General features: G+C 52.2%; 7 protein-coding genes across 7 annotated transcripts; 4 read left to right on the forward strand and 3 right to left on the reverse strand.

Moving 5' to 3' along the window:
- Positions 1-2,089: 2,089 nt before the first annotated feature.
- CGCA056_v015106 (uncharacterized protein) lies at positions 2,090-2,269 on the reverse strand (the record flags this gene model as incomplete). Its single annotated transcript, XM_037330347.1, has 1 exon — positions 2,090-2,269. One exon carries the CDS (start codon positions 2,267-2,269, stop codon positions 2,090-2,092), a length of 180 nt encoding a protein of 59 aa, XP_037171257.1.
- Positions 2,270-2,289: 20 nt separating this feature from the next.
- On the reverse strand, positions 2,290-3,094 carry CGCA056_v015107 (uncharacterized protein; the record flags this gene model as incomplete). Its single annotated transcript, XM_037330348.1, has 3 exons — positions 2,290-2,340; positions 2,385-2,510; positions 2,594-3,094. 3 exons carry the CDS (start codon positions 3,092-3,094, stop codon positions 2,290-2,292), a joined length of 678 nt encoding a protein of 225 aa, XP_037171258.1.
- Positions 3,095-6,049: 2,955 nt separating this feature from the next.
- Positions 6,050-7,027, forward strand: CGCA056_v015108 (Neutral protease 2-like protein MEP5; the record flags this gene model as incomplete). The annotated part of the gene is made up of 3 exons (XM_037330349.1): positions 6,050-6,326; positions 6,448-6,850; positions 6,931-7,027. 3 exons carry the CDS (start codon positions 6,050-6,052, stop codon positions 7,025-7,027), a joined length of 777 nt encoding a protein of 258 aa, XP_037171259.1.
- A 3,705-nt stretch (positions 7,028-10,732) lies between these two features.
- nst1 (Stress response protein nst1) lies at positions 10,733-20,430 on the reverse strand (the record flags this gene model as incomplete). The annotated part of the gene is made up of 4 exons (XM_037330350.1): position 10,733; positions 17,608-18,482; positions 19,880-20,127; positions 20,421-20,430. Coding segments are annotated over 4 exons (1,134 nt in total).
- CGCA056_v015110 (uncharacterized protein) lies at positions 11,373-11,868 on the forward strand (the record flags this gene model as incomplete). The annotated part of the gene is made up of 3 exons (XM_037330351.1): positions 11,373-11,596; positions 11,666-11,727; positions 11,780-11,868. 3 exons carry the CDS (start codon positions 11,373-11,375, stop codon positions 11,866-11,868), a joined length of 375 nt encoding a protein of 124 aa, XP_037171263.1.
- Positions 13,382-14,393, forward strand: CGCA056_v015111 (uncharacterized protein; the record flags this gene model as incomplete). The annotated part of the gene is made up of 2 exons (XM_037330352.1): positions 13,382-13,998; positions 14,057-14,393. The coding sequence occupies 2 exons, from the start codon at positions 13,382-13,384 to the stop codon at positions 14,391-14,393; spliced, it is 954 nt and encodes a 317-aa protein (XP_037171262.1).
- An 877-nt stretch (positions 20,431-21,307) lies between the features above and the next one.
- Positions 21,308-22,252, forward strand: CGCA056_v015112 (uncharacterized protein; the record flags this gene model as incomplete). The annotated part of the gene is made up of 1 exon (XM_037330353.1): positions 21,308-22,252. The coding sequence occupies one exon, from the start codon at positions 21,308-21,310 to the stop codon at positions 22,250-22,252; it is 945 nt and encodes a 314-aa protein (XP_037171261.1).
- Between the last annotated feature and the right edge of the window lie 1,289 nt (positions 22,253-23,541).

The raw sequence follows: 23,541 nt of genomic DNA on the forward strand, positions 1-23,541 counted from the left end.
CTCACAAATCACCTTATTACTCTCCTCTGCACAGAAACTCGCCGCTCAACGCATCGAATTCCGCCTAAAGGGCCTTGGGAATGCCGCCCTGGGCGCTATCCTACGTGGCGTAAAGGCTTGGCGGACCCAGGGCGGTGCGGGAAGCATCGACATTACTGTAGTAGGAGTTGCAGTGTACCTAGGTCGGTGTGAACACAACACCCCTCAAACTAGAGAACTTACAGTAGCAGAAGCCAGATACAGTTGTATGCTCAGTATGTGACCGTTATGCTAGACTCTAGTAGTAACTCGCCTTACTTTTGTAGTAAAGCCCGTGGGGAGGGAACGGGTGTCTACGCCGGATGCTGATACAGAAGGAATGATGGTGATGATAGTGTGGCGTGTGTTATGGTCCATGGAGGGACGAGATAGTGAAGTGTATAGGAGTTTGTCTTGGCTAGAAATGAAGCATGGCCAAGGCGGCTTGAGGTTCTATTTAGGGTTTAAGTCCGAGGGTGCAGTTCAGGAGGTAGGTTGACAGCTGCAGGTGAGCACCTGTCGCCGAAAAATGGGTTGAGTATGGATCGGACCTGTTGGATACGTGTGTACATGAGGATAACTGTTCGTACGTACGTTAAAATTGATTTCAACACCACGACATACGCAGCTCCCTACTGTATGGTATGATGTTGGCACTGAACCCTCTACCTAGAAGGCTCTAGACGCACAAAATGTGGGCTGCTATAGGCCGGCAGACGTAAGACTGGAACGACGAGGGTACATGGCGATAGCTGTAGATCATAATACATTGACAAAGAACGGTTTCACTTATGAAACAAGGCGGCCTCTAAGGGGGCCTATCGTCGAGGATGCTCTTCAGCCGACGAGATCGGGCGGGAGGGGAGTTCTGTTCATTGTTCAGGGTAGGGGCGGTCACTTCCCTATTTAGAGCCACGACCTCGCAGCTCAAGCAGTTTCCAGGAGAGTGGAACGGCTAACAGGCGACGTAGAATGCTGGGAACAGCTGGGCCCCCTACCATTGTCCTACGTATTTCAGATTAGTTCGGTTGTGTAAAGCCTGTTGTGGAAGGCAGGCAGGATCGGTCCGCCCTGCTTTGATCTGCACCTGCCGTCTGAGGTAAAAGGGTGAATACATAACGCTGGAAGGCCGATCTCGTCGTCCCAACGACACTACAACTACCGGAATAGGAAACATGGAGCGGGACCACCCAAGACCCAAAGGTTGTCTTCAGGCCTGGCGATGATTCCTGCCACCTGCGTTGTGCACTGGCTCACTGACATAGTCCTGTAGGGCGAAGGGCGGTCCAAGATACCGAAATGGATAGAATTTGTGACTAACGTTTACAATCATCATATAGCCTCAAACCAAGGAATCCTTCAATCTGTTGTTAGTATCAGTAAGGTATCATCATCATGTCTCTAACGCTGCTGCTGGCACGAGAACGACGCGAGGGTACCCACGCTCGACCGAAGAACGCTATAGTATCTGGATCATTTGTCGCAGTGAAGCCGGAATTGAAATAGTCAGCAATGACGTGCAGAAGAGCCTCCGTTCTAGAACGCGGGTGCTAATATATAACGAGCTCTGCTCTATAAACGTTGACGATATGAGTCGAACCGAGGTACTTGATGACAATGAAAATACTAGGGCTGAAACGACGGCGACGCCCATTTGAGATAGCGAAGTAACAGTCAGTAAGGTTCACATCCGCTGGACAGCTGGCTATCCATTCGGGGACAGATGAGGGCACAATAGTTCCCGGATTCTACAACTCGGTGGATGCGGTGGGCTGTACGCTGCGTGTCTCTGTGCCGTGCTACCTACTACTTATCCCCGATACCTCTGTCCCGCGGCTCGACTTGCAGCCCTCCCTCCTTCTAAGAACGTAGCTGGCAAGGATTTCAATCGAGGAGCTTTAAGAGACTCCAGGTTACGGGGCGCCTATTTCGGCTGCTGATGATATGACCTAGTGCGACCCAGCATGCCACCACCTCGGTCTTTTTACGGCCGGCATGCTCCTCCGCTTCGCGAGACCACTGCTGATCTAGAATTTGCTGACTACTGGCTTGGTAGATGTTCTGCGGAGCATCAATGAACCCGTAGGGATACTCGCCTCCCTCGGCGCGGACCCGCATTGAGGGTGGGCCGCGAGCGAGCGTGGGGAACGACGCTGATTTGTTTATGCGTGAACGTTGGGAACGGCCGTGGCAATCTTATATCGACTTTCTTGCCGGGCTTCCGTGGCACGGTGATCCCTTTGTCCGCCATGAACTGCCTGCACCCCCACGTTAGGCGACCCTCTTGGTTGACGACTTCACCGCCACCGCAAGGGTTTTGAGCTGTTTAATGAGCCCGTTAGCACGACGTCACCCATATAACATACATACAGCAGGATAGGCACAAACTCACGGCCTATAACGCCTGTCTGGCCCCCTTTACCGTAGGCAACAACGCGGATGGAGCGCGGGTGATTGTGGGCTCGCTGGGAGGTATCGCTGTCTAAATAGTACTTGGGAGGCGTTAGATAGAGGAGTTGGTAATTAGCGCCTTGGTCTATGGGAAGGACCTGGCAGCAGAAGGGGCAGGACTTACCTGGTGAACAGCGAAAATCTCCGCACAGCCGGCCTCGGTTCGATGCTTCTTGTTTACTGGGACCTTCTTTTGGCTCTGTAGTCTGGCTTGGCACCGGTCAAGGGCAGCGACGACTCGTGGTTTGGAATGCTGGGGTGCGAGGCTGTACAGAGAAGGGCCGCTTCCCTTCAAACTGGACGAGATGAAGACGTCCTTCTCGACGGCCATAACGGCCATCATAGCGGGCTGCTCCTGTGGCCCAACGCGATCAGCATTAAACTTGGTCTGCATTTGGCTATAAGCCAAGTGAGCAAGCTCATAGAGTTGGTCATTGCTAAAGAGCGTTACAGTATCTTGGGTGAAGGTGAGCTTAGAGGAGTAAACGATTTGTTGTGCTTTGTCTCGGGCATGTGTGTCAAGGTTCAGGCCGAGATCCTGAGCTGCGATACTCTGGAGGAGAGCAAAGAGCACAAGTATACTGGACAGCCTAACCGCCCAGCCCCAAGATGCAAGAGTCCACATTTCGAAAGACGACTGGTAGTAGGTAGACAGCAGTTTAAGAAACCCGCTGTGTCGCTTACCGGGGAGCGGGCGGTTTAGGAATACGTCGGTGCAAAGCAGGATGGAAGCCGTGCGCAATAAGTAGCCATGTCCGGTCGAAGAGGCTGAAAATCTCTCGGTGGCTATTCCCGAGACTGCGAAAAGATCCCGCGCGGCAGAGCCGAGAGGGCCACCCCAATCGCGCGGTAGCACAAAAGACGGGTCCAACCCGCCCTCCGGCTTGAGCAGTCACTTGCTCTGTAGGTGTGGATACTAACAGCGATACGGACCTGACGGCCTGGGCGCTCAGGCCGCATGGAGAATGCTGGTCAACATCCATGGCCAATGACACGTAGTTAATTTACTCGTCCACGTTACCGGCTATGACTTAACGGGCGTCGCTGAGGCCGCGGATGGTATAGCAGGCAGGCAAAGTTTCAGAAGGTCTCTCAGGATGCGGTCTGGTGCCTTGCAGATCGCTTTCCGCAGGCCGGGAGCGGGCCAAGGGCAGACTACCTTGCTAGGAGAACGACGTTGCTAACGAGATCTTCGTTCATAAACCAGTTCTCTGTATCCGGCCATCTAGACAAACGTTTCCTGTTACCGTAAAGGTCTAGATCCAAGGTTAAGGTAGGGTGTGCGCAACCGCTAGGGTTCCCCGTTAAGTGAGGATCGGTAGCAGTTGATAACGAATGTTCGACCTCTACTGTGAAGAGCGAGGCAATCGGGTGTCATTGCTGCGAGATGGTAGCGAAGCCATAGAAAGAGAAAGTGCAGGGGTGTTACAACGGCCGGTGGGAGAGAGGATGCGAAAGCAGCTGTTGGGCTCTGCGGTTGAAGGCGATTGGCCTTGTCGGGATGGTCACTGGTCTAGGTTGATGGTTTCTAGGTGCTGGGAGTGCATATAATAGACGCCAGGGCAGACAGACAAAAGTTAGACAGAGCATCTAATGAAGATGCACCTCATCATCTACGTATCCTGTCAACTTCGGTTGGCTTCTTAAACCCTATCCCTTTGTTCCTTGTCCGCAGCACTTAGAGAGGCCTCTATAGGTAGAGCCATTTAGCTATCCGGCATGGCTTGCTGTTGAGCAAACGGTGCAGGTTTTATTGGTCCCGGACACTCGTACTAGCATCTTGCTCCCCTGGCCGTCGAGCCGGTCGGGCCGGCCGAAGCTACTGGGGAGCTACTTCCACTACCGGAGATGCATAGTGCAGAACAGGGGTTAACAGGCCTGAAGGCATCGTCATCAGGGCTTTTTTTCTGTGCTGGAGTTGGGCATAGCAAGGGGGTCCGAAAACTTCGCAAAAACGAGCAGGGTGCGACCCACTAGGCCTGCCGATTACTAAGCTACATTACAGGTAGAAGTTTTTGTTAGATTGGCAGTAGTAAAAGGAATAGTGATGTGTATTCTGGTTTTTTTTTTTTTTTCTTCCAACTCTTCCATAATAGAAGATCTTCTACTATTTATGTCCAGAGTGAGGGCTTTTTCCTTTATCAATAGAGTTTGGCATAACCATAGAAAACTCTTCTCAACTCCTCTCAAGGTCGCTTAGTGGCGGACACCTTTCATAGCGACTGACACCTCTCAAGGTTATCATGCCCAATTTGACAGTTTTATTGTGGGTGGTTCTTGTAGATTTTACCCTCTAAATACTTATTTTCAACAGACTTAAAACAGTATAGTGGCTTGGATGTTATAGTCGCCACTAAGAAAAACAGTACTATTTATATTTTCTTTCCCTCCTGCTATAATGCACTGCATCTTAGATCTTTAAGAATAAGATGTTTCTAATGGTTTGTTTCTGTGTATATTATTAAGTTAGCAGTGAAATACAATCAGAATACTAGCGGAACCTGTGTTTGATAATACTTAACATACTCCTTTTAGGCTGGTGCATAAGATCATATCGTCCAGTGGAGATCTCAGATTTAGGTGCGCAGGGCAAGATTTGGGGGATGGTTGACGGGCCACTATAGGTAGCCTCAACGACTCGTAAGGAATAATAGCCCGCTCCTTGGGGAGGACAAAGGGCGTAGTGGGGCCTGTAATCAGCGTGCACGTGCGCCGGCGCTCGCTGAAGCCAAGCTCGCGACGCAAATAGCTTTCCCGAAAACAGGGAATGAAAAGATTTGTGGGCCCCGTCGATGCGTGATGAGAGATGTGAGTACGTTGGGCTGAGCCCTGCAAAGGCGGGCGCGTGAATGGGGCCATCTCCGAGAATGAGGATGATGATGATTTCCCCCAAGGTCGATAACCAGTTTCCCAATGCCCAAGGGCTTGGTCTTGCCTTTTTATATAGGCATGTTGCTGTCCGCGCGCCTGGTAAGTAGGGGACCAGAATAACAACTTCGTATATAGCTATATGCGAAGTTGGGTAACTGCTTAGTATTGCCTGCTTGCCCCATTCAGCTGGTGTCTGGTCTTTGAAGATACCGCATAAAGTATGCGCTACTACTCCCTGCTTCTTTGTGGCGGAACCCTTTTAAAAAGATGAATTACCCCCAGCAGACCCGCCTTGAGTTGATTGCGCCTGTTAGGTCATAGGAATGATGTGACTTGCGCGAGTGGGACACATACTGCAGTCTTTCAAGCTAGACCATCACACTAAGCTGAATGTGTTCTTACCTACTATCCACAGGAGTGGAAGCTCCAAAGGCGCGTGGTTGGGGTCACTGATACTAACCCTGTATAACCCAAAGAAGCACATAACGATATGTCGGCTTCACCGCATACAAGCGAGAATCTCTTGCCCACAGCCATTGCTCATCACGCTGAGCAACCTAAATGCAATCTATAAAGCCCACAGTCAGGCATATTCGTTTCCAGGTCAGTAGGACGAACTGTATTGCTTGCTTTATCATTCCTCCACCCGAGTATCAGCGCCCAACACCCACTCACCCAAGCGAGAAGTCCCAGCACTTTCATCTTCAACATGCGGAAAGTCATCTCCATCTTGTTCGTTGCGTTGAACTTCTCCCATGTCTTTGGCGTGTTAACTCCTTCCGAACGCGGCCTTCTCGCCTCTTATGACAAGCGAGCGCTGACGTCCTGGGTCTCTATGACTAAAGGAAGCGACTGGCCATGCTCATCATCGCAACTCAAAGATATTGAGAAGTCAGTTGAGCACGCGAAGATCTTAGCCAACGGAGCCATAGTGGCCTTGGACAATGCTGGGACAACATCGAAGGCCTATACGAGATGGTTTGGCAGTACGTCAACAACTTCATTTCATTATTCACACGTCTTGCTACTGACGGTGAAGTCGGGCTCCTATGCCTCTTGCGTCTGGCGTCTATTTATGGAGTCGAGTGCTGACTGTGATACTGATAGGAACCAATGCTAATAAAGCCCAGCTTTCTACGATCAAGACCAGCCACTTCGGGGCACCAAACAGATTCCTGCAGATGCCGTCAAGCACCGTCAAGTCATACGATGAAGGCGGTCCGAGCCCACAACGACTGGTCTATGCATGCCCCCCTAAGGACTTTCCCTTGTGCAACGGCGGGGTGGCGGCTGCTGCCATCAATGCCGGCGACCAAGTATTCAAAACCAACATCCTCCTCGCCTGCCCTTCCTTTTTCAAGAAAGCCAGCAATTCGCAAATGCTTTCGAACTGGCGGAAGGGAAAATACACGCCATCTTCGGGGATGATATTGCTGCACGAGACGCAGCATCTCGACGCTATTGTCGGCAAGGGCAAGCGCTGTATTGACCTGGCATATCCAGTGGAGGAGTAAGTCTTTCCCTCCTATATCCGATGATACCTGATTCGAAACCACGAGAGATTTGCAAATGCTAAACACGAAACGTCAGCTGCGAGAAGCTTACAGATAAGGACAAGATCAGGAACGCCCAAAACTATGCGTTCTTCGCCCTAGACGTCACGGCGATCCCGCCTAAACGGAAGTAGGGCGGTTCTGATATTGAAACGACCGGCGACAAGGGAGAGAGCATTCGAGATGGGGGTGGCATCGATTATTGAACCCTTCTTGATAATATCTATTCTATATTGCGGGTTGATAACTCGGACTTGACGATGTCTCCACATCCAGAGGCTCCGTGACTTGGAGAGGTGGCGGTAGATAAGGTCATCACTTGCTGTCCGGTAGTCTCAGTAGTGGCAGGCATGGCCGCGGGTGACCATCAGCGCTTCATGGGGTGGGAGGCCATCGGGATGAGGGGGAGGACGTCGCTCGGGTCCCCCAGTGGTATGGACTTCAGCAGCGCGGGACGGCCGACGGCCTTGCGGCTTGGGCATGTGGTGTTTCTCGGCTGGATGCCGGCTTACGCGTTCCACGAACGGCTTTAAGGCGTAGCCGCAAGGCCGGTAGATGAGCACCGGCTCGGCCTAATTTAATTGCAGGTGCAAAGCTCCTAGTTGCTGCCGTTGTTTGTCCATCAAGCGGTGCGGTGTCATGGGCTCGGGCGGCGGCGACAACAGCAAAAGGGGGATTAGGAGAGACGTGTCCGCTACTCTTCAATGTAACCTTTTCTCCTGAATAGAGGTGTAATAGCAAATGGTCTTTTGTCCCTTCTTCTTCTCATACTTCGCTTCCCTAGAAACGGTTTGGTTTTCTCTCACTTTTCGTCCTTGACTTCCCTATCCTTCCTTTTCCTTCTTCTTCTTCCTTTTTGCTTCCCTAAGGTATAGATAGGAGTTCAATTTAGATGTGATGTTAGGTGTCCTTGGGGTAATTGCCCCTGTTGGAATGCTAAGACGACCTGGATATCCATAAGCAAATCAAGCTCGTCGGACTGGACGCATCAGCTATCTAACCAGATAAAAGTGGTCTTGATGGGTCCCTATGTAGTTGCCTCAGTCCGACTGAGCGTTAGTGGTTCTCATACTATCATGACCTCCCCGACTATTGGTTTTCTCTGGGATTGCCTCCGCGTAGGGAGTGCCCCAGAATAGCCTCGGAGACGCCGTTGAGCATGGGTGCAAGGACATCTGGGAGATTGGCCCTTTGACGTGGAATACGACTGAGCGCGTACACCGAACCTGAGCAAAACCCAGTCTCTTTATGTAGAGCACCAGTGTCTTGCGGGCTTACCAACGGTCGGCTTGTTTATTTAAAGCTGAGTTATATCTCGTCTGGTTATGCTACAGTCCAGCCCCAAACTCCAACCGCCAAGCTCTCGTTATGATCGGTCTCCGTCATTATTTCGTACTTGCCATCTCGCTCCTAGGAGTGTTTGCCGGTCTCTGAGAGGATCACGGCTACACTGTCGAGCACACTAATGGCGTATACTACGTCAAATCTAGTCATTATACTAGTGGCAGCTCTCCACTGGATAAGGTCGGCATCAGCACTAATAAGAAGACGATGACCGTCTATCTTGCGTACAATGGATTAGAGAGCAACCATCGGAAGAAGTTGAGACTGTCGCAGGTTCTCGCGGCGCTATGCGAAAAGAAGTCTGTCGATCCGGACGATATAGAGCTAGTGATCATCGATGATGTCGAGAACGCTGAAACAAAAGCGGCCATGAAGAAATACCGCGATAAACACAAACTTTGCTTTAAGGACGAAATCCGGATTACCCCCAACCATCAAACAGATTGGGCTATCTTCAGCGGCACACCCTTTTATAAGGCAGTGGGCCAGATGTTACGGAGTAAAGGTATAACTCAAATCGTCGTCAAGAAGGAAAACGGCAACCAGAACGTATACTTCTCTATTGGGTAGAGGACCAAGGTAAGTAAGACTTCGTTCCAGGAAGCTTCAAGTCTTGCCTCGCCTTAGAATATGAATCTGACCTTTGTAAGTAGCGGAAGACAGCGATTTCAGTGTTTGGGGTTATTTGAGATAAGGCAGGTCCAGGACATTATGTGGAAGTGTATGTAGACAGGCTGTGGGGTGATGTACTTCCATCGTGACTGAGACGATAGAGGAGGAAGATGCGCGACACGTCTGTTGATATCCCGGGCCAAGGGCGGAGACTCGGAGTCAATTGGGCATTCATAGAATAGCTCAAGGGGGTCTGTAGTATAAGAGTAAAGTAGTATATTAACGACCTACCCGGTTGCGCAGTCTCCTGGGGCTTGTAGTTAGTTGTCTGCCTGACAGCAATTGCGGATGCTGTAGTTGGGAGAGTCACATACACGCTTCTAAGGGGCCATCGCAACGTCTGACGCCCACCTCTGGAAACACCCTGTTCTAGTAACCCGACCGTCACGGCCCGCCATCTAAGCGTACATTCCACTAACGGGAGTCCAGAGTCACTGCTGTGGACCAAATATTGTACCATGGTTCTACGTCCCCACTATACTGAGCCTAACAGGTGATGTCTTCTCAAAGGTTGAGTTAATCAGTCTCAGACTCTGTAACCAACGGTGTGCGTGGTGAAGATAAGCTTAAAATGGCCCAAATAACGGTTAGAGAGTGAATGGCCAAAGAGCTACGGGTGTCTGCTTATAAGCCAGGCTTAGGTCATACTATGTCAGTCATGAACAGTCCCTCTGACCAATAATCCTGTTACTAGGTTATCACTTGGGTACAGGAGGCGAGCACTAAGAACCTGCAGCGTCATGGTGGCCTTCAGTGTAGTCCTTCTGTTCTAAGTGAGTGCCTGTTATTCACACCGATCCTAAAAGTTGAGTGACCCGTTATAAGCTGCCCAGCGTCAGCGTGGGGCGGTCGATCGCTATCCTTTGCTGTCCTTGCAGTCAGGTTTAGTACTGGGTCACAAGTGGAATCGTTGGCTACTGGCAAGCCGAATCTCGTTATATGCGCAAAATCTACGCGTGGGGTTGTAGGTTGTCTCGTACTCGAAAGACTGCGAGCTGTATTTGTGCCTGTCTTAGAGACCAATAAGACCGATCTTGATGTTCTTTTTCTTGCAAGACACGGAGTTTCTTGGGAACGACGGCGCTACTCTTAGTAGCGCTACTAGCTCTATATATAGTCAGGTCAATAACTCCAGAAGTCAAGCTCGTCATAAAGTTAAATACAGTATGCGGCGGTATTGCTTGACGGCCTGCGCTTTGCTTGAAATGGGCAGCAACAATCTTCCCTTTAATAGTACCGTGTGGAATTAGCTGACTGTAACACATCGTCGGGACGGCTAGAGATGGATTGAGTCTTCCGGGCACCACTACCGTCACTTTGTCAACTGGGTAGGCGTTTTTTTTTTTTCTTTTTTCTTTCTTTCTTTGTTTTTTTTCCCTCTTTCTTTTCTTCTTTAGTCTCTCCCAGGCCTTACAGGAGGTACCGTTTGCGCTGCAGCCGATTCAAGTCCAACAATGGCTGGAAATATTAGAACTTCGAGGTCGAAGGTACCAAGTGTACACCAGAGAGAGCATCTAACGTCAGAGGACGTGTAGAGAAGGTGAAAGGATATGTGTTGTCGAGGGGAACGGTCTGTGCCAACGTTAGGTGATTGCATGCTAGTCAAGTGGAGAGAATGAGGAAGGGTGGTAGGGGTTGAAGTAGGCGGCACATATTAAAGGGAAGGAATGAGGTGAAGCGGAAAGTTACGCTACGGTCGAGACCGAGTAGGCAGGAACATGTCAAGCCATGTTAGGGTCAATCTATTCTGATGAAATATCCTGTCACAGCTGCCTAATACCTAAGTGGGTCGGCTCACTGTTATCCTTACTGCGTATGTGCGGTCTGTTGGGTTAGCCTCTTCAGTCCTTCCGTAGTCATAGACGCAGTGAAAATGCTGCGGCCTCCAAATTCGGCCCCTTGTCGCTACCAGGCTTCTGCATCGTTAGCCTGTCGCAGTACTGCGCTTATTAGCTCCGTTCGCAGGTTGGGTAACATGGCTATACCAGGAGTCTGCCAGTTCATCGGCGTAGCCGATGAGGGATCCACCTTCGGCTTCTCATGTGTCCGTGGCAGAGTCGCCGACGGCTGAGTACTATCTGAACCAACGATTGCTGCGCACTGAGAGTTCCTCGGATCATTATTATGAATCGATAACTAGGCAAGACAAGCTTATAAAACCCGAGGATTCGCGGCTACCTACACCGTTTCATTCCGCATCTACTTGCTATTGTCTCTCAACTTGCATCCCCTTGAACAGGATGAGGCTTTTGTATTTCCTCTCGTCCTGCATGGCCGAAGCTGGCCTTGCTGTGCCAAACCCCAACAATGCTATAACAGTCCGTTCACCAGGCGATATGGCAACAATAGGCAGCGTTGTCTACGACAAGGACGGAATCCTGTCCCGCGATTCGAGCGCAGCTTGGGCAGCGGCTGAGAGGGTTGTGGGCACTCTCCGCCAGCCACAACACACACTACTACTTCATGTCCTGTAATAAAGCATATCCTGGACAGAAGGGTATGACACCTAGTCAGCAGTATACCATCGATCAGACGGGCTGTCTTCACGTGGGTCTCATCGTTGGCAAGACCGCCTTTCGCCAGAACAAGTTTACAGCAAGCTACTTGCACGTAAGGCGCCTGGCAGATAACCCCAACACCTGGACTCAGACACGCCATGACTGGGATGAAGTCAAGCGTATGCAACGGTACGTCGTCTATTGGCTATGAATCATTAATGCGTGTTGTTGGAAAGGGACTGAACCCATGCTATCCAGTATTGATTATGGAGGTACTACAACCTCTTCTAAAGCCAACATTGATAGAGTCATTAGAAAAGGTATGTTGCCATCTTGCCGTGGATGAGCTATACTGACTGACCACGTCTGTAGGCGAAGAATGGATCACGCTCTCCAAGGGTAAATACGACAAGGAATGGAACTGCCTTGCGTACTACCGTTTCATGGCTTCTAAGCTGTAGAAAGGAATAGGACATGGCCCACGATCGCAATAGCACCTATTATCCTTTCAACCTAGCAATTTCCAAGGCTAGCCACATATTCAAGAGGACCAACGTGAGTGCGATAGAAAAAGTTAAGATCATGTTAGGTTTCAACGCCATAATGACCGGACCTGTTTCAGCGGTCTAGACCAGTTTCCCCTAGGGCATTAGGCAAACCGAACGCGTTGTGGATCTCCTTTGCTCCAAAACTCTGATCAAATACCATCTCTGCCCTTGAACATTCAAGACTCAAATGACTAGAGGTCTGTTGACACCGTCATGTCTTCTGGCCATTGTTCCCTTTTCACTAGGCTCTGTTAAAAAGTTCCAATGCCCCAGCTGTTTCTTTTCAGGTCGCCTAACTACTAGGTGTCTGAGCGTTTAACACAGGTTTCTAAAACGTCGTAGCATGTTTAGGTGTTATTTGTTCTGCTTTGTGAAAGGGCTGATAGAGGACTGTAGTGCCAGTAGTCTGTGATGTTTAGGGGCGGTCAATTGCAGTATATCTGTCGAGCGAGCAATTGCTTCTAGAATGTGGATTCGGTCCCATCTAGCCTGGTGTCCACCTCTTCCTGCTCATCTTCATATGATGTCAAGAGCTTTGCTAGGGGTAAATGGGCAACGCAACCCTGGACTAATCAGTAGCCTTATAGTGATCATATGCAAATTCAGGGATGCTTCAGTCTGATGAATGTCATTTTCGATTGGATGGTCTCGTTCTCGCTATCCTGTCCGGACGCGCGGTAGCTGTCGGCCGAGCCTGCTATCCGGGCCCAGGAGCTGACCGGAATATAATTTGGGACGGGGTAGAACATATCGGTCAAAAAATGAACTACGAACTCCAAGCACTCTAATTACCCCTTGACAGGGGTAGAGCTAACGCTGCCTCAAACGTGCGCTCCTTTCATGGCCACCATTGCCGAAGGGTACTTAACTGGGGCCACGGGCAGCTTCGGCAGCCCCGGGCACCAGTAGGAAGGGCCCCGTTAAGTGTTTAGCGAAGGCAGCACCTAGTGGGATCGCGGTATCCGTAGGGTTATACGATGGGCACCGGAGTGGGGGTGAAAGGAAGGGGGGGAGAAAACGATTCAAAAGAAAAAAAAGAAAAAAGAGGAAACATACGCAAACACACACACTCAGTCTGCAGTTCGTACACTGCCGTCGGGTAGTATCTATCAGATTCGGCGAAACCGGCTCTAGCCTTCTCCTTTGACCCACGGCCATGCGCAGGGGCCCAGGGCGGATAATCTGGTTGATGTTCGCGACACCTAAATAGAGAAGGGATGAATAATCGGGTGCGATGCCCTGCAAAGAAGCGTGCTTACGTTAAGCATACGACGTCCTGCCCCAAATTCATAAAGCCAATCCTTCCTGCGCTTGGCACTATTGTTTATGAACTACATAGCTTCGCTGGCTGTTTCGTGATCTTCAAGGTCGAGGACTTTCCAGCTTCGCAACATTTATCTTGTAACAGATTTGGTCGGGTTTACCAATGGCACCGCCTCTACAGCTCTCTTGCACCATCTACTGGTCCCTAATAACCTTGTTCTGGCTCCTAGCTGTCTCATTAGAGGCTGCGCCGCTCGCGACATATCATGGCCGGGGCTTCGGCTCCTCTGTGTCGACAAAGGGAAGCATCACCGACTTCACCCTCTGTGAGGTAGAAGCCCTCACTAGGAAGAGTAGGGGTGGAGCATGCACCCAATTCCCGAGGGGCATTACTGTTGTCGGCCGCGATATCACCAAAGGCTGGTTTGATCGACAGGAGGCAGCAACACTTCAGAAGGAGTCTGAGGTTGACGTTAGCTTTTTTAGTCTTCTAGACACCCTTGACCCGCTCGGCAAGCTCCTTGACCGGAATAAGATTCCCTGGGCTGTTGCTGGTGGTCTCGCTCTGAAAATCCACGGACAATCAGATCGACACACTACCGACATCGACATGGTTGTACAGACCACTATGCCTAAGCTACGGGCTGCACTAAGCAAAGACAAAAAGTACATAGTTCCTGGGCCTGGATGGCCGAGCGAGTCTCACCTGCGGGTTTATCGCGACCGAGGAAGTGCAGGGAAGCCCAGATACATCGAGATTGATTTAGTGATCGCCGGTGAGTAAAGCCCCTCACTCCGGAGCCTCCGGCTGGTCTGCGGACACTAACGGCCGGCCTAGGCACCTTGACGACACCCCAAAGCTTGCAGGTCAATCGAAGGACTTCAAAGTGGAAAACGAGAGAAAGAGGCCGATCAACGTTCACGTCATGCGGCTCGGCAAGATCTTCATGTCGAAGGTCAATGCCTTAGCAGCGGAACATCGAAAGAAGGACGATAAGGACATGAAAGACATCAGCTGGATCATCGACAAGACCCCGAGGGCCCTGCTCAACGTTCAAACAGACCTGTCGTACGCTCTGCGGCAGCTGGTGATTAAGCATCTCGTTCGCTTAAAGTCGCCCCTGGTTAAAAAGGCTAGGCAGCTTCTCGGCGTCAACAGCCCTGCGAAGCTCTAGAGAGCGTCACCCGCCCCCCTAACCTGACCAGCTACTCCTATGTATTAAGCATGTCTGTCTGGGTAGATTCTAGGTATGATGGCTATAGAGACGCGAGTATCGGGAGGCAGGAAGGGCTCGAGAGGTGGTTGCCTCCATGGTGAGCTAGTAGTCTATCTGCTGCTCACTTGGAGTCTCGCCTGGTGATGGCTGTGATGGCTGTGATGGTTGTGGGTTAATCAGGTCACGAATAAGGGCGCGGGGACGGCGGGAATAGCCTCAACTCCCTTCAATACCGGCCGAGGCCCGCGATGGTATTGATGCACTTGCTGTATGTACCCCGGAAGGCGACCTGGGAGGATTGTCTTCGGTAAATCTGAAACCACTTATAGAGTTCGCCCAAATGTTACGCACACACGGGTGTTGAATACGCACACGACAGGTGTAGAAATATATCCCATCGATATATCAGCCTAACTAAGGGCCGTTAAGCTGTACTATCTTTCTTTACACGCTCAGCGTACGCACACTTATGCTTATCGTCGTAATTAAACCCTCTCACTGATTGGGTCGTTTACCACTTAGACACACCAATTCGCACCCTCATCGAGGGTGAAATTGAGGGCGAAATCGATGGACGGGCACTTTTCGCAGCCATCATCACCGGGGACACTACACTTCTCGAACTCGCAGTGGATTATACTAAGAGGAACCACCCCGATAAGTTAGATGTCACCTTGCCACCTTACTGGGGTCAACTCCGGGAAGAGGGTGACCCGCCCCCGCCCGTGATGCTTGCGGGATTGCAGGATATCATACCCTGGATTGATGACTACACTGCCCTTCAAGTAGCAATCGTTGTTGGGAACAAGCGGTTCGTCAAGAGACTGCTGGAAGAGGGCGCGGACGTAGCCCTCAGGAGCCCCGGGCCATGCTGGTCTTGCGATGACCTGGACGACCCTGGCCACCCACCCCACTTCAATCCCGACTTTGACGCCCCGAACGCAGCCAAGACACCAATTCATACTGCCATCTATTATGGACAGTCCAAGATTGCCGAAAGACTCATCAAAGCCGGAGCTTCAGGCATTGTTTCCGATGGCGACTCACCTCAGCCCCGATGAGTAAGACTTGTATCATTGGTGCTTGGTGCTTGGAGAGCCTCACATCCTGGAAACGAGCGTTCAGTCTCACTGCTTCACGATCTCTGCTGTGTTTACATACCCAGGTCCAGGACCATCAAAATCGCTAAACGCATCCTTCAGCAGAGAATTACATCCATCACGGACCAAACGTCGTGGGGGCAGCAGACTCTACCCAGGGCTTGTCGTACCAAGCGGTTTCGATACGCGAACTGGCTCGCGCAGCAACTCGGTGTCAACGTCCAAGCCCCTGTGCCCTGACGCCCAACTGAAACATTCCTTCTCGTGGCACTGGGGGCCGCCGTGGACCTCTAGTCAGGTCGCACAACCACACAGGCTTGATACGACGCCCTCTAGGACGACTTCGATGCATTACCCCAGCTCATGAAAGCCCTCATCAAATCGGATGACATCGATGTGACTGCCAAGTGACCAGACGGGTCAACAACCGCCCATCTTTGCGCCCGATTGGGTGGCGATGGCACCCTGTTTGGACGTGGGGACAAGAGCATCATCCAACAGCTTCTTGACGCGGACGCTGACGTCTCCGTCAAGGATGACGATCAGTTGGCCGCCCTCGATGTCGCGAAGCGTTTGCACAGCCCTCTCCCCTCGGCCGCGGTCGCTTCAATACCCTGGCCCCACCAGCCGAGCAGGTCCAGCGGGGCGAAGGGCATGTCTCGGCGTACTTCATTCCTCTACTCGGAAAAAGCCTAGGACAACTTGGGTCAAGCCGACTTGCGCGGCAGGTTCAACGTTGACGTGGGATGGAATAGGAACCTGAGGTTCTTCGTCCGAGGCCTCCATTCGACCGTATCGCCAGAGCCCGTGAGGAATCTGTGGTGGGTACACGACCCTAACGGGCCTAAGGGGCATATGCTGCGGTCACGGTCCTCGGGAGGGGCAGGACATCGAAGTATAGACCGTCGTACTGAGTTCCCTATCCAAACCATACAGCAGATGTACTGGAGTGCGTGCTCAGGGCCCGCCTCAAACCGCCCTCTCGTCAACTAACGTAGTTGGGGTACCAGGGCGGAGCGGCAGGATTGAGCACGACAAATACTGTATCAAATTCGGAGATGGAGGAGGTGATAATGCGGCACATCATCTGCGCTTGTTCTTGCTGTGGTCGAAGGCTTACGTCCTGAACAAAACGGAGGTATCAGCAGCCGTGCTCCTTAGGTGGAAACTGACGCCTGGGTGCTGGGGAGACGGTAGGCAGTGTTTTGGAGTAGGGTTCCCTCTAAGCGGTAGTTTTGAATATTAGACAAAATATCATGGAATGGAATGGACGTACGCATAGAGATGTGATGATGAGTAAGGACGTTCGGGGAAGATGCTGACGTGGGTATGTATGCTTGCCTAGGTACCTTACCTGCTGAGAGAGGAGCAAAACCAGTGTGGTTTGCCTTTGGATGGAAGGTCTTGGTCATGTGTACTGATGGCATGCGAACCCCCACTAACACACTTTTCCAACCACACTAGCCTTCAAGCTGCTTATCCCTTTCATTGTCATTGGTAAGGTACAATCGTAGGAATTAAAAGGGAACAGATAGCAGCGGCGGAAGCAGTGTTTGTGGTGTGATGGGCATGATATGATAGGTGGGGTCACCAGGTGCGGTCTCTGGCCGTTCTATAAGTCCTCTAATAAGCCACCGTGCAGATCAGACTGGCGCGTACAATTAAGCGCGGTCTCCGATTGACCGGCGGGAGAAGGGGAAGTGGATATCATGGGTTGGCTGGGGTTGAACATTGCCCCGAGACCAAAGCCGTCATCACCTAGCGGAAGCGGTGGAAAGGCGACCAAGTACTAACCGACTGTGTTCTTCTAGAAATGGAGACCTGCTTACTGGCCCTCCATGTTCATCAATAGGTAGGCTGGCTAGGTAGGTACCTTGGGTTCCATGCCTACGGCTCCTCCACCTCCATCCACCCCCCCTTACGACACGTAATACCTAAGTAGGTTACCAACTCAACTCCCTCACTCTGCCAGAAGCGGGCAGCCTGATGATTTTTGATCCTCATGCGTCGCAAAGCCACCCGACACGTCCCTGCTCATCCTCGCAGCTAGACTCCCTGGCGTCAATCCCGACTATCCCTTGATCTTGGCCTCCAGCTCCGTAGGGTGGGTGATGGCCCAGAACAGCAGTCCCATCGAGAAGAACGTGGACTTCTGGTCGCTTTTGTCCTCAGCCCTGCACTCCGCAATCCAGTAGCGCGCCACGATCTCGTCCTGCAGCATCTTCCGGAGGCTGGTTCTCTCGTCGTCGGAAGGGTTGACCCTGGCAATGCGGACGGCCAGGACGTGCATCATTGCCATGGCGAAGCTGCTGACGTGGTTGCCAGTGGTGTCCCAGACGGTTAGCTCGTTGGTGGACGGGGTGCGTTCGAAGTACTTGGCCGAGGTCTTGCCAGGCACCTTGTTCGCGACGCTCAGGTACTCCTGGAACAACGCGGCATAGAAGTCGCCCAGGTGAGACCCCTCCTCGCCAGCGCCAGGCTTAAAGGGGACCCAGACGTGGGTGGTGTCGTGCTTCAGCTCCTTGCGGCAGCCGCCGGAGCCGTCGGGGACAGAGATGACCTCAACCTCCCAGAGAAGCGTTCCGGGGACCTCCTCATGTATGATATCCTTGAAGAATCTCATCCGACCATTCTCCTGGAATGCGTCCTCATCCCACTCCCGACCGATCTTGATACCCCCATTCATGATAACCGAAAGCCTGCTCGTGTCTGCTTGCTGAAGCTTGTCGAAGGCCAATGCTAGAGCCCGAACAGCCCCTGGCACGGCGCAGGAGACAACTTGGTGGCCCGATGTGAACTCCTTCATCGTGAGGATGGTGTCCTGGCATAGGCGGCGGAGTTCGGCGTCCGTCGGCCTGCTCTCGAGGGTGTCCTTGGTCATCGACTCGACAGCATGGCGGGAGACGAGGTTCCTGGAGATGAAAGCCAAGGTATCATTGACCGTGCGCTGCGGGGAAGTCATCATTGCGGTGTTTTTTTTTTTTTTCTTTTTTCCTTTCCTTTTTTCCCTTTCCCTTCCGTTTCTCTTTTTCTTCTCTGCGGGTTCCCCTGAGCACCTGTTAGCATTGTGTAGGTAAGGTTGGTCGGAAGGAGCGATGGGTATTCATGGGGTAGCGTGCTCCCTACCTTAGGGAGGATTGATGTGAAGTGCGGCTAGCTGAGGCTTCGGTGTTGATAGGTGATGTGTGAGAAGAAGCTTAAGGTTGTTGCTAGTGGTGGTCTAGGAAGGAAACCTGAGCTTGTGGGATAGGACCGAGGGTGGAGGAGATATTCGTCTCTTGTACTGCACCCCTGGCCTGGTGTCTTGAGCGTGAGGGAAGGAAGGTAAGGCGGAAGCTGTTGGCCAAGGCCTGCTGTGGCGGTGGCGGCGGCTTCTGGTCGTGATTGTGGATGTGATTGATTGTGGATGGGGTTGTTGTTTGTAGTAGTAAGGTACCTGGTGGTGGTGTTTGGGGGAACCCAACTCTCTGGCCCGAGTCTGGTTAGGAGTGAGGCCTTCACCTAATGACACAGCTGAGAGGTCTCGACAGAGGCTAGCCCGCGTGCGGAAGGTACCTTACGTACCAGGAGGCAGGAACAACCCATGGGCTGGGGTGAGTATAGCAGTAGTAGATAGCTTGTGACAATGCCGTATCTAGCATGGGGGGGCTTGTGGTGGCAGGAGCGGTGTGGTGATTGGGGCAAGTCCTCGGCTAAGCCCTCGTTTGAATGTGAGTAAGGCATTTAACAGCAGTGGAGTCAACGCAGAAGCTGCGCGCCAGCGCAGGCAAGAGACAAACAGGCCAGGCATGAATATGATGGTGGTGTTCGTGAGTCGCCTGTGACGATGACGTCTCGCACAACAAAAGGCAGTTAGTAGCTGGAGACGAACCTAAATTGGAACCCGGATCAACGACGACAAGAATTTCAAGTACACGATAGTTATCATGTGGTTTAGCCACCACCTAGGTGATGAAGAAAGAAGCAACTCTCTGTGCTAGGATGAGAGACGCTCGTAATCGTCCGAGCCCTCATAGAGGTCTAATAGCTAACCGACGTCCGCATACACCCATGGAATACTTGTCTACACATATCACACAAGTGCTGGGCGGTCTTGACGGAATCACAGAGAGGTTTTATGGGAAACTCGCACGGTGGATCGGGGTGATAATGGAACATAATATCAGTCGGCGCGGATGAAGAGTTGGAGCGCTGGCGAGACGCCTTTTTGCTTAAAGTCCCGGATTTAATACAGGCGGTAAACCTCAGAAGCCAGAGGTCCGATCTTGAACTTGCTCAAGCTCCTTGGATTTAAGGTGGTCGGTAAGCCTCGCGACATTAAGTGTTCCTCCTCGTTGTGCTCACCTCAGCCTTCTTCTTCCTCTTCTTCCTCTTCTTCCTCTTCTTCCTCTTCTTCCTCTTCTTCCTCTTCTTCCTCTTCTTCCTCTTCTTCCTCTTCTTCCTCTTCTTCCTCTTCTTCCTCTTCTTCCTCTTCTTCCTCTTCTTCCTCTTCTTCCTCTTCTTCCTCTTCTTCCTCTTCTTCCTCTTCTTCCTCTTCTTCCTCTTCTTCCTCTTCTTCCTCTTCTTCCTCTTCTTCCTCTTCTTCCTGTCGACTTACATCATCCCGTAGCTTCTATTGTTAACTTCGTGATGGGTTGACCAGATCCTAGACATCGCTGGTGTTGCTTTTCCTCTTCTTTGCCCGTTGTGTATTCATTGGGGGTGGGAAATGCGGCGAGATCCTGTCGTAGATGATGATGGTAGAAAAGGGCCTACGAGGTTATATATAGGTTGTAGGTTACACGGATCTTGGGAGGAGTTAGGGGGTGGCGCAGATTCCGGTAATCCGTTCTCTTGACCCTTACTGCAGCCCGCCTCTGAAGAGCCTTCAACCTGTGTCACGCACCTATTGACATGATAATGGTGGAGGAAGGGGCGGGATGCACCGCACCTGTCGTAGAAATCAAGGTAGGAGAGATACCTCTTGGGAGGGGAGGAAAAGAAAAGAGAAGTTCATCACTTTCTCAGGTTTAGAAGCTACGTCCTTGACGGCTTGGTAACTGCCGCTTTTGTCAGCACGATCATTTGAGGAATGGGTTAATCCCTTCTTTCCTCCTGAGGTCGCTACGCCCAGTAGCATGCACCTGCCGCTTGCGCCTCGTCCCGGATCTGGAAACTGTTGCCTTCTCCCTTTTTGAGTAGGTGTTACCTGTCTTTGTACCGGTAGCTTGCTTGCCTTCTCTCGCCATCTCTTTTGTTGCCGCTGGCTTCAGGCATCTACTCCAGGCCCGTCCCTCCTTCTTGGAACCTATTGAGTGGAACCCTCCACCCACATCACCGGTGCAGCCTGCCTGCACTCACGCTGCATCGCAACTTCCTCATTTGACACTCACCACCCGCCGCGCTAGGTAAGGTATTTAAGGCGGCCGAGGCTCATCTGCTACCCTTTTCAAACCTCTTCTGGACATCAACAGCATCACATCACATCACAAACGCTGCAGCCTACAAGCCCACCATCGCAGGCAACTCCGAAAGACTCTCGACCAAGGCACATACCCGCAACAGTAGCAGTTACTACCTTTTCGGCTCCTGCCTTTGGGCCTCTTCCCGAGATTTCAACCTTCTCCTCCGAGAATCCGACCTCTCCCCAAAAATCCAGCCGCACCTGGCAGCCTACCCACATCCTCAACTTCACCCACACACCTGGAAGGTAAGCACACACAGACACACCCACCTCTACGCGGTTGCCTACTTCCAGTCCACTGCTACACATACTAATCTCGGTCTACAGCGATGGCCTCTCAAACCCGTACCATCATCCCCGACAGCGCCACCCGGCGCCAGCGTGAGGAGGAGCTGGTTGCGACAGGCGTTCTGACGGAGCTCCGCATGGTGCTGAGTAGCGACTCTAATCCCGAGTATGCCATTGGCGATAACCAGCTCTCCCTGATGGAGATCGCACATGGCAGGGCGCGCGCTAATGATTTCGCCCAACACATCAGCGGATCCAACAATCAGATCGGCCGTCGGCTGGCGCTCAAGGCGGCTGTATGCGTCAACGCTGCCAACGAGCAGTCAAGCGAGCAACCCTCTATCATCTTCAGTACATCAAACGAGCGCCTGTCAGAGAGGCTTCGGACCGCAGTGGACCTAAAGGCGGAGGGTCTGGCCGAGGCTGGGGCGTCCCCTGGAGGGAGCGCTCGGGTCGTGGCCTTGGTTAGCTTCTACAACGGCAGTATCAACAACACGCCTGACCATGCCTATGTTAGGCTCTCAGTACACGTCATGGATAGTGGCGCTGCGAGGGGCAAGTGGTTCGGTGTCTTGGTTGACGATGTTGCCACCTTCAGCGCGAACGGAGAGAGTGGGGACCATTACTACCACGAGATCATGAGGGGCGTTGGACAACTACAACTTGGAAAGGCTGAGGTCCGGCGGCCAGAGGGGGAGGTCATGTCTATCGATCTGTTCTCGACCCCGGTAGTCAGGCTCAAGCACTTTGTTATGCGCGACGCAGGCTTGAGCTTCGCCTTCGGCTTGGAAAAAATCCTCAACCCCAGCACCAGCGCCGAGAAGACTCTCGAGGAATACATCTCTATCTTCGCAGGGTACGCCGCTAACGCGCCGATGGCTGCTACTCTCCCTGGGGGTGGCCCGTCCTACTTCGCACGCAACGTCCTCCGCCACCGCGGCGTCTGGGATGTGGATGATGACGAGTTGATCAGCATGGGCGGCTGAGCAGGTGGTGGGTCTCCCTTTCGGCAGAAGACACATGTGATGGCAATGGAATGCTGAGGGAGTGCCTACCCGGCGCTTAGAAGGGGGTGTGAAGGGGGAAGGTAGGGGACCTAGGGGTTCATAACTCTAGAGCACGCGGTGGGTTTGCAGTCATCATCAGACGTGATTATCAGGCGTTGTTGTTTTGATATCAGGCGTTTTTAGGTAGCTAATGAAATGCGAATCAGCCACAATGGTGGAATTTTCGCTCCCAGCCTATCGGGCTGGATTTCCAACTGCAGGTCATCCTTGTTTAGTGATGGCGAGTCCGCTCGGTGCGAAGTATTATTATATCTGTGGTACTCTGGAACGCTTCCAACCTCCCTGCCGAATGGTACTCGCACAGCGCTCCTCCTAGACTTCATCCCGGCTACGAAGAAAAAAGCCCATACAGCTGAATTCTTCTAGACAGCGGAATGGCTGACCCCAGGGGTCGGGATGAGGTGTTTTTAGCAGCCCCAAGTTGTTCTCTACATCTTCAGGGCCTTGGAAGCGTCCGAGTACGCCTCTGTCGACTGCAACCGGCTTAGTAATTACAAGTAAGAGATTATGAGTACGACATGCGAACTTGGAACGATGTGATCGTCGTCCGTCCGGCTTCCGCCTCAGCCTCTGCCTCAGCCTCCGCGTCGGCCTCAACCTCGGTGTTCAACAAGACACCCACCCCATGGGTGCGTCGGGCGAACTCCACCCTCATAGCCCCATCTTTTCGCGTTCGTGGTAGTAAAAGCCCTGAGCCCCGATCTGCGGGACCAAACGCCGGAGCCTTCCATTCTACCAATGCCAGCGCCCAGGTGCCCGGGCCCCCTCGGCGGCTCGGAAGTGGACGTAATGGACGGTACCTTATGTGGCGCCCATGCCGTGCATCGACGGCATCTGTGTTCTCGGGGTCGACAATCTCCCCAATCAATCTTGTTTCGTGTGGGGCTTGCTGTCGCTTTCGCGGGCTTGATGTCCTCAGAGGTTAATGGCGTTCAGGCAGGACATTCGCCCCAACATAGAGGGATGGACCCAGGTCGAACCACAACGAGCTGGCCGTTGAGAAGGGGATCAGGTACTCAAACGGTCTTCTATCGACATGTAGTAGCTGAAGATGCAGTCGATCAGCTCGCGGGGTAGTCTCCCTAAGGGGAAGGGCCGGTCCGCGTTAGCAGGGAAGGAAGCCATGGCGGACAAATCGGGGCTCTAGCCAGCGGGGGGCCGGGGGGTCCCGGTAGCGTTAGCAGTAGCGCCCCGGATGCATGCGTCAA

The sequence above is a fragment of the Colletotrichum aenigma genome (assembly GCF_013390185.1).
Source record: "Colletotrichum aenigma strain Cg56 chromosome Unknown KSG_Cg56_contig32, whole genome shotgun sequence".
Classification (NCBI taxonomy): Eukaryota; Fungi; Ascomycota; class Sordariomycetes; order Glomerellales; family Glomerellaceae; genus Colletotrichum; species Colletotrichum aenigma.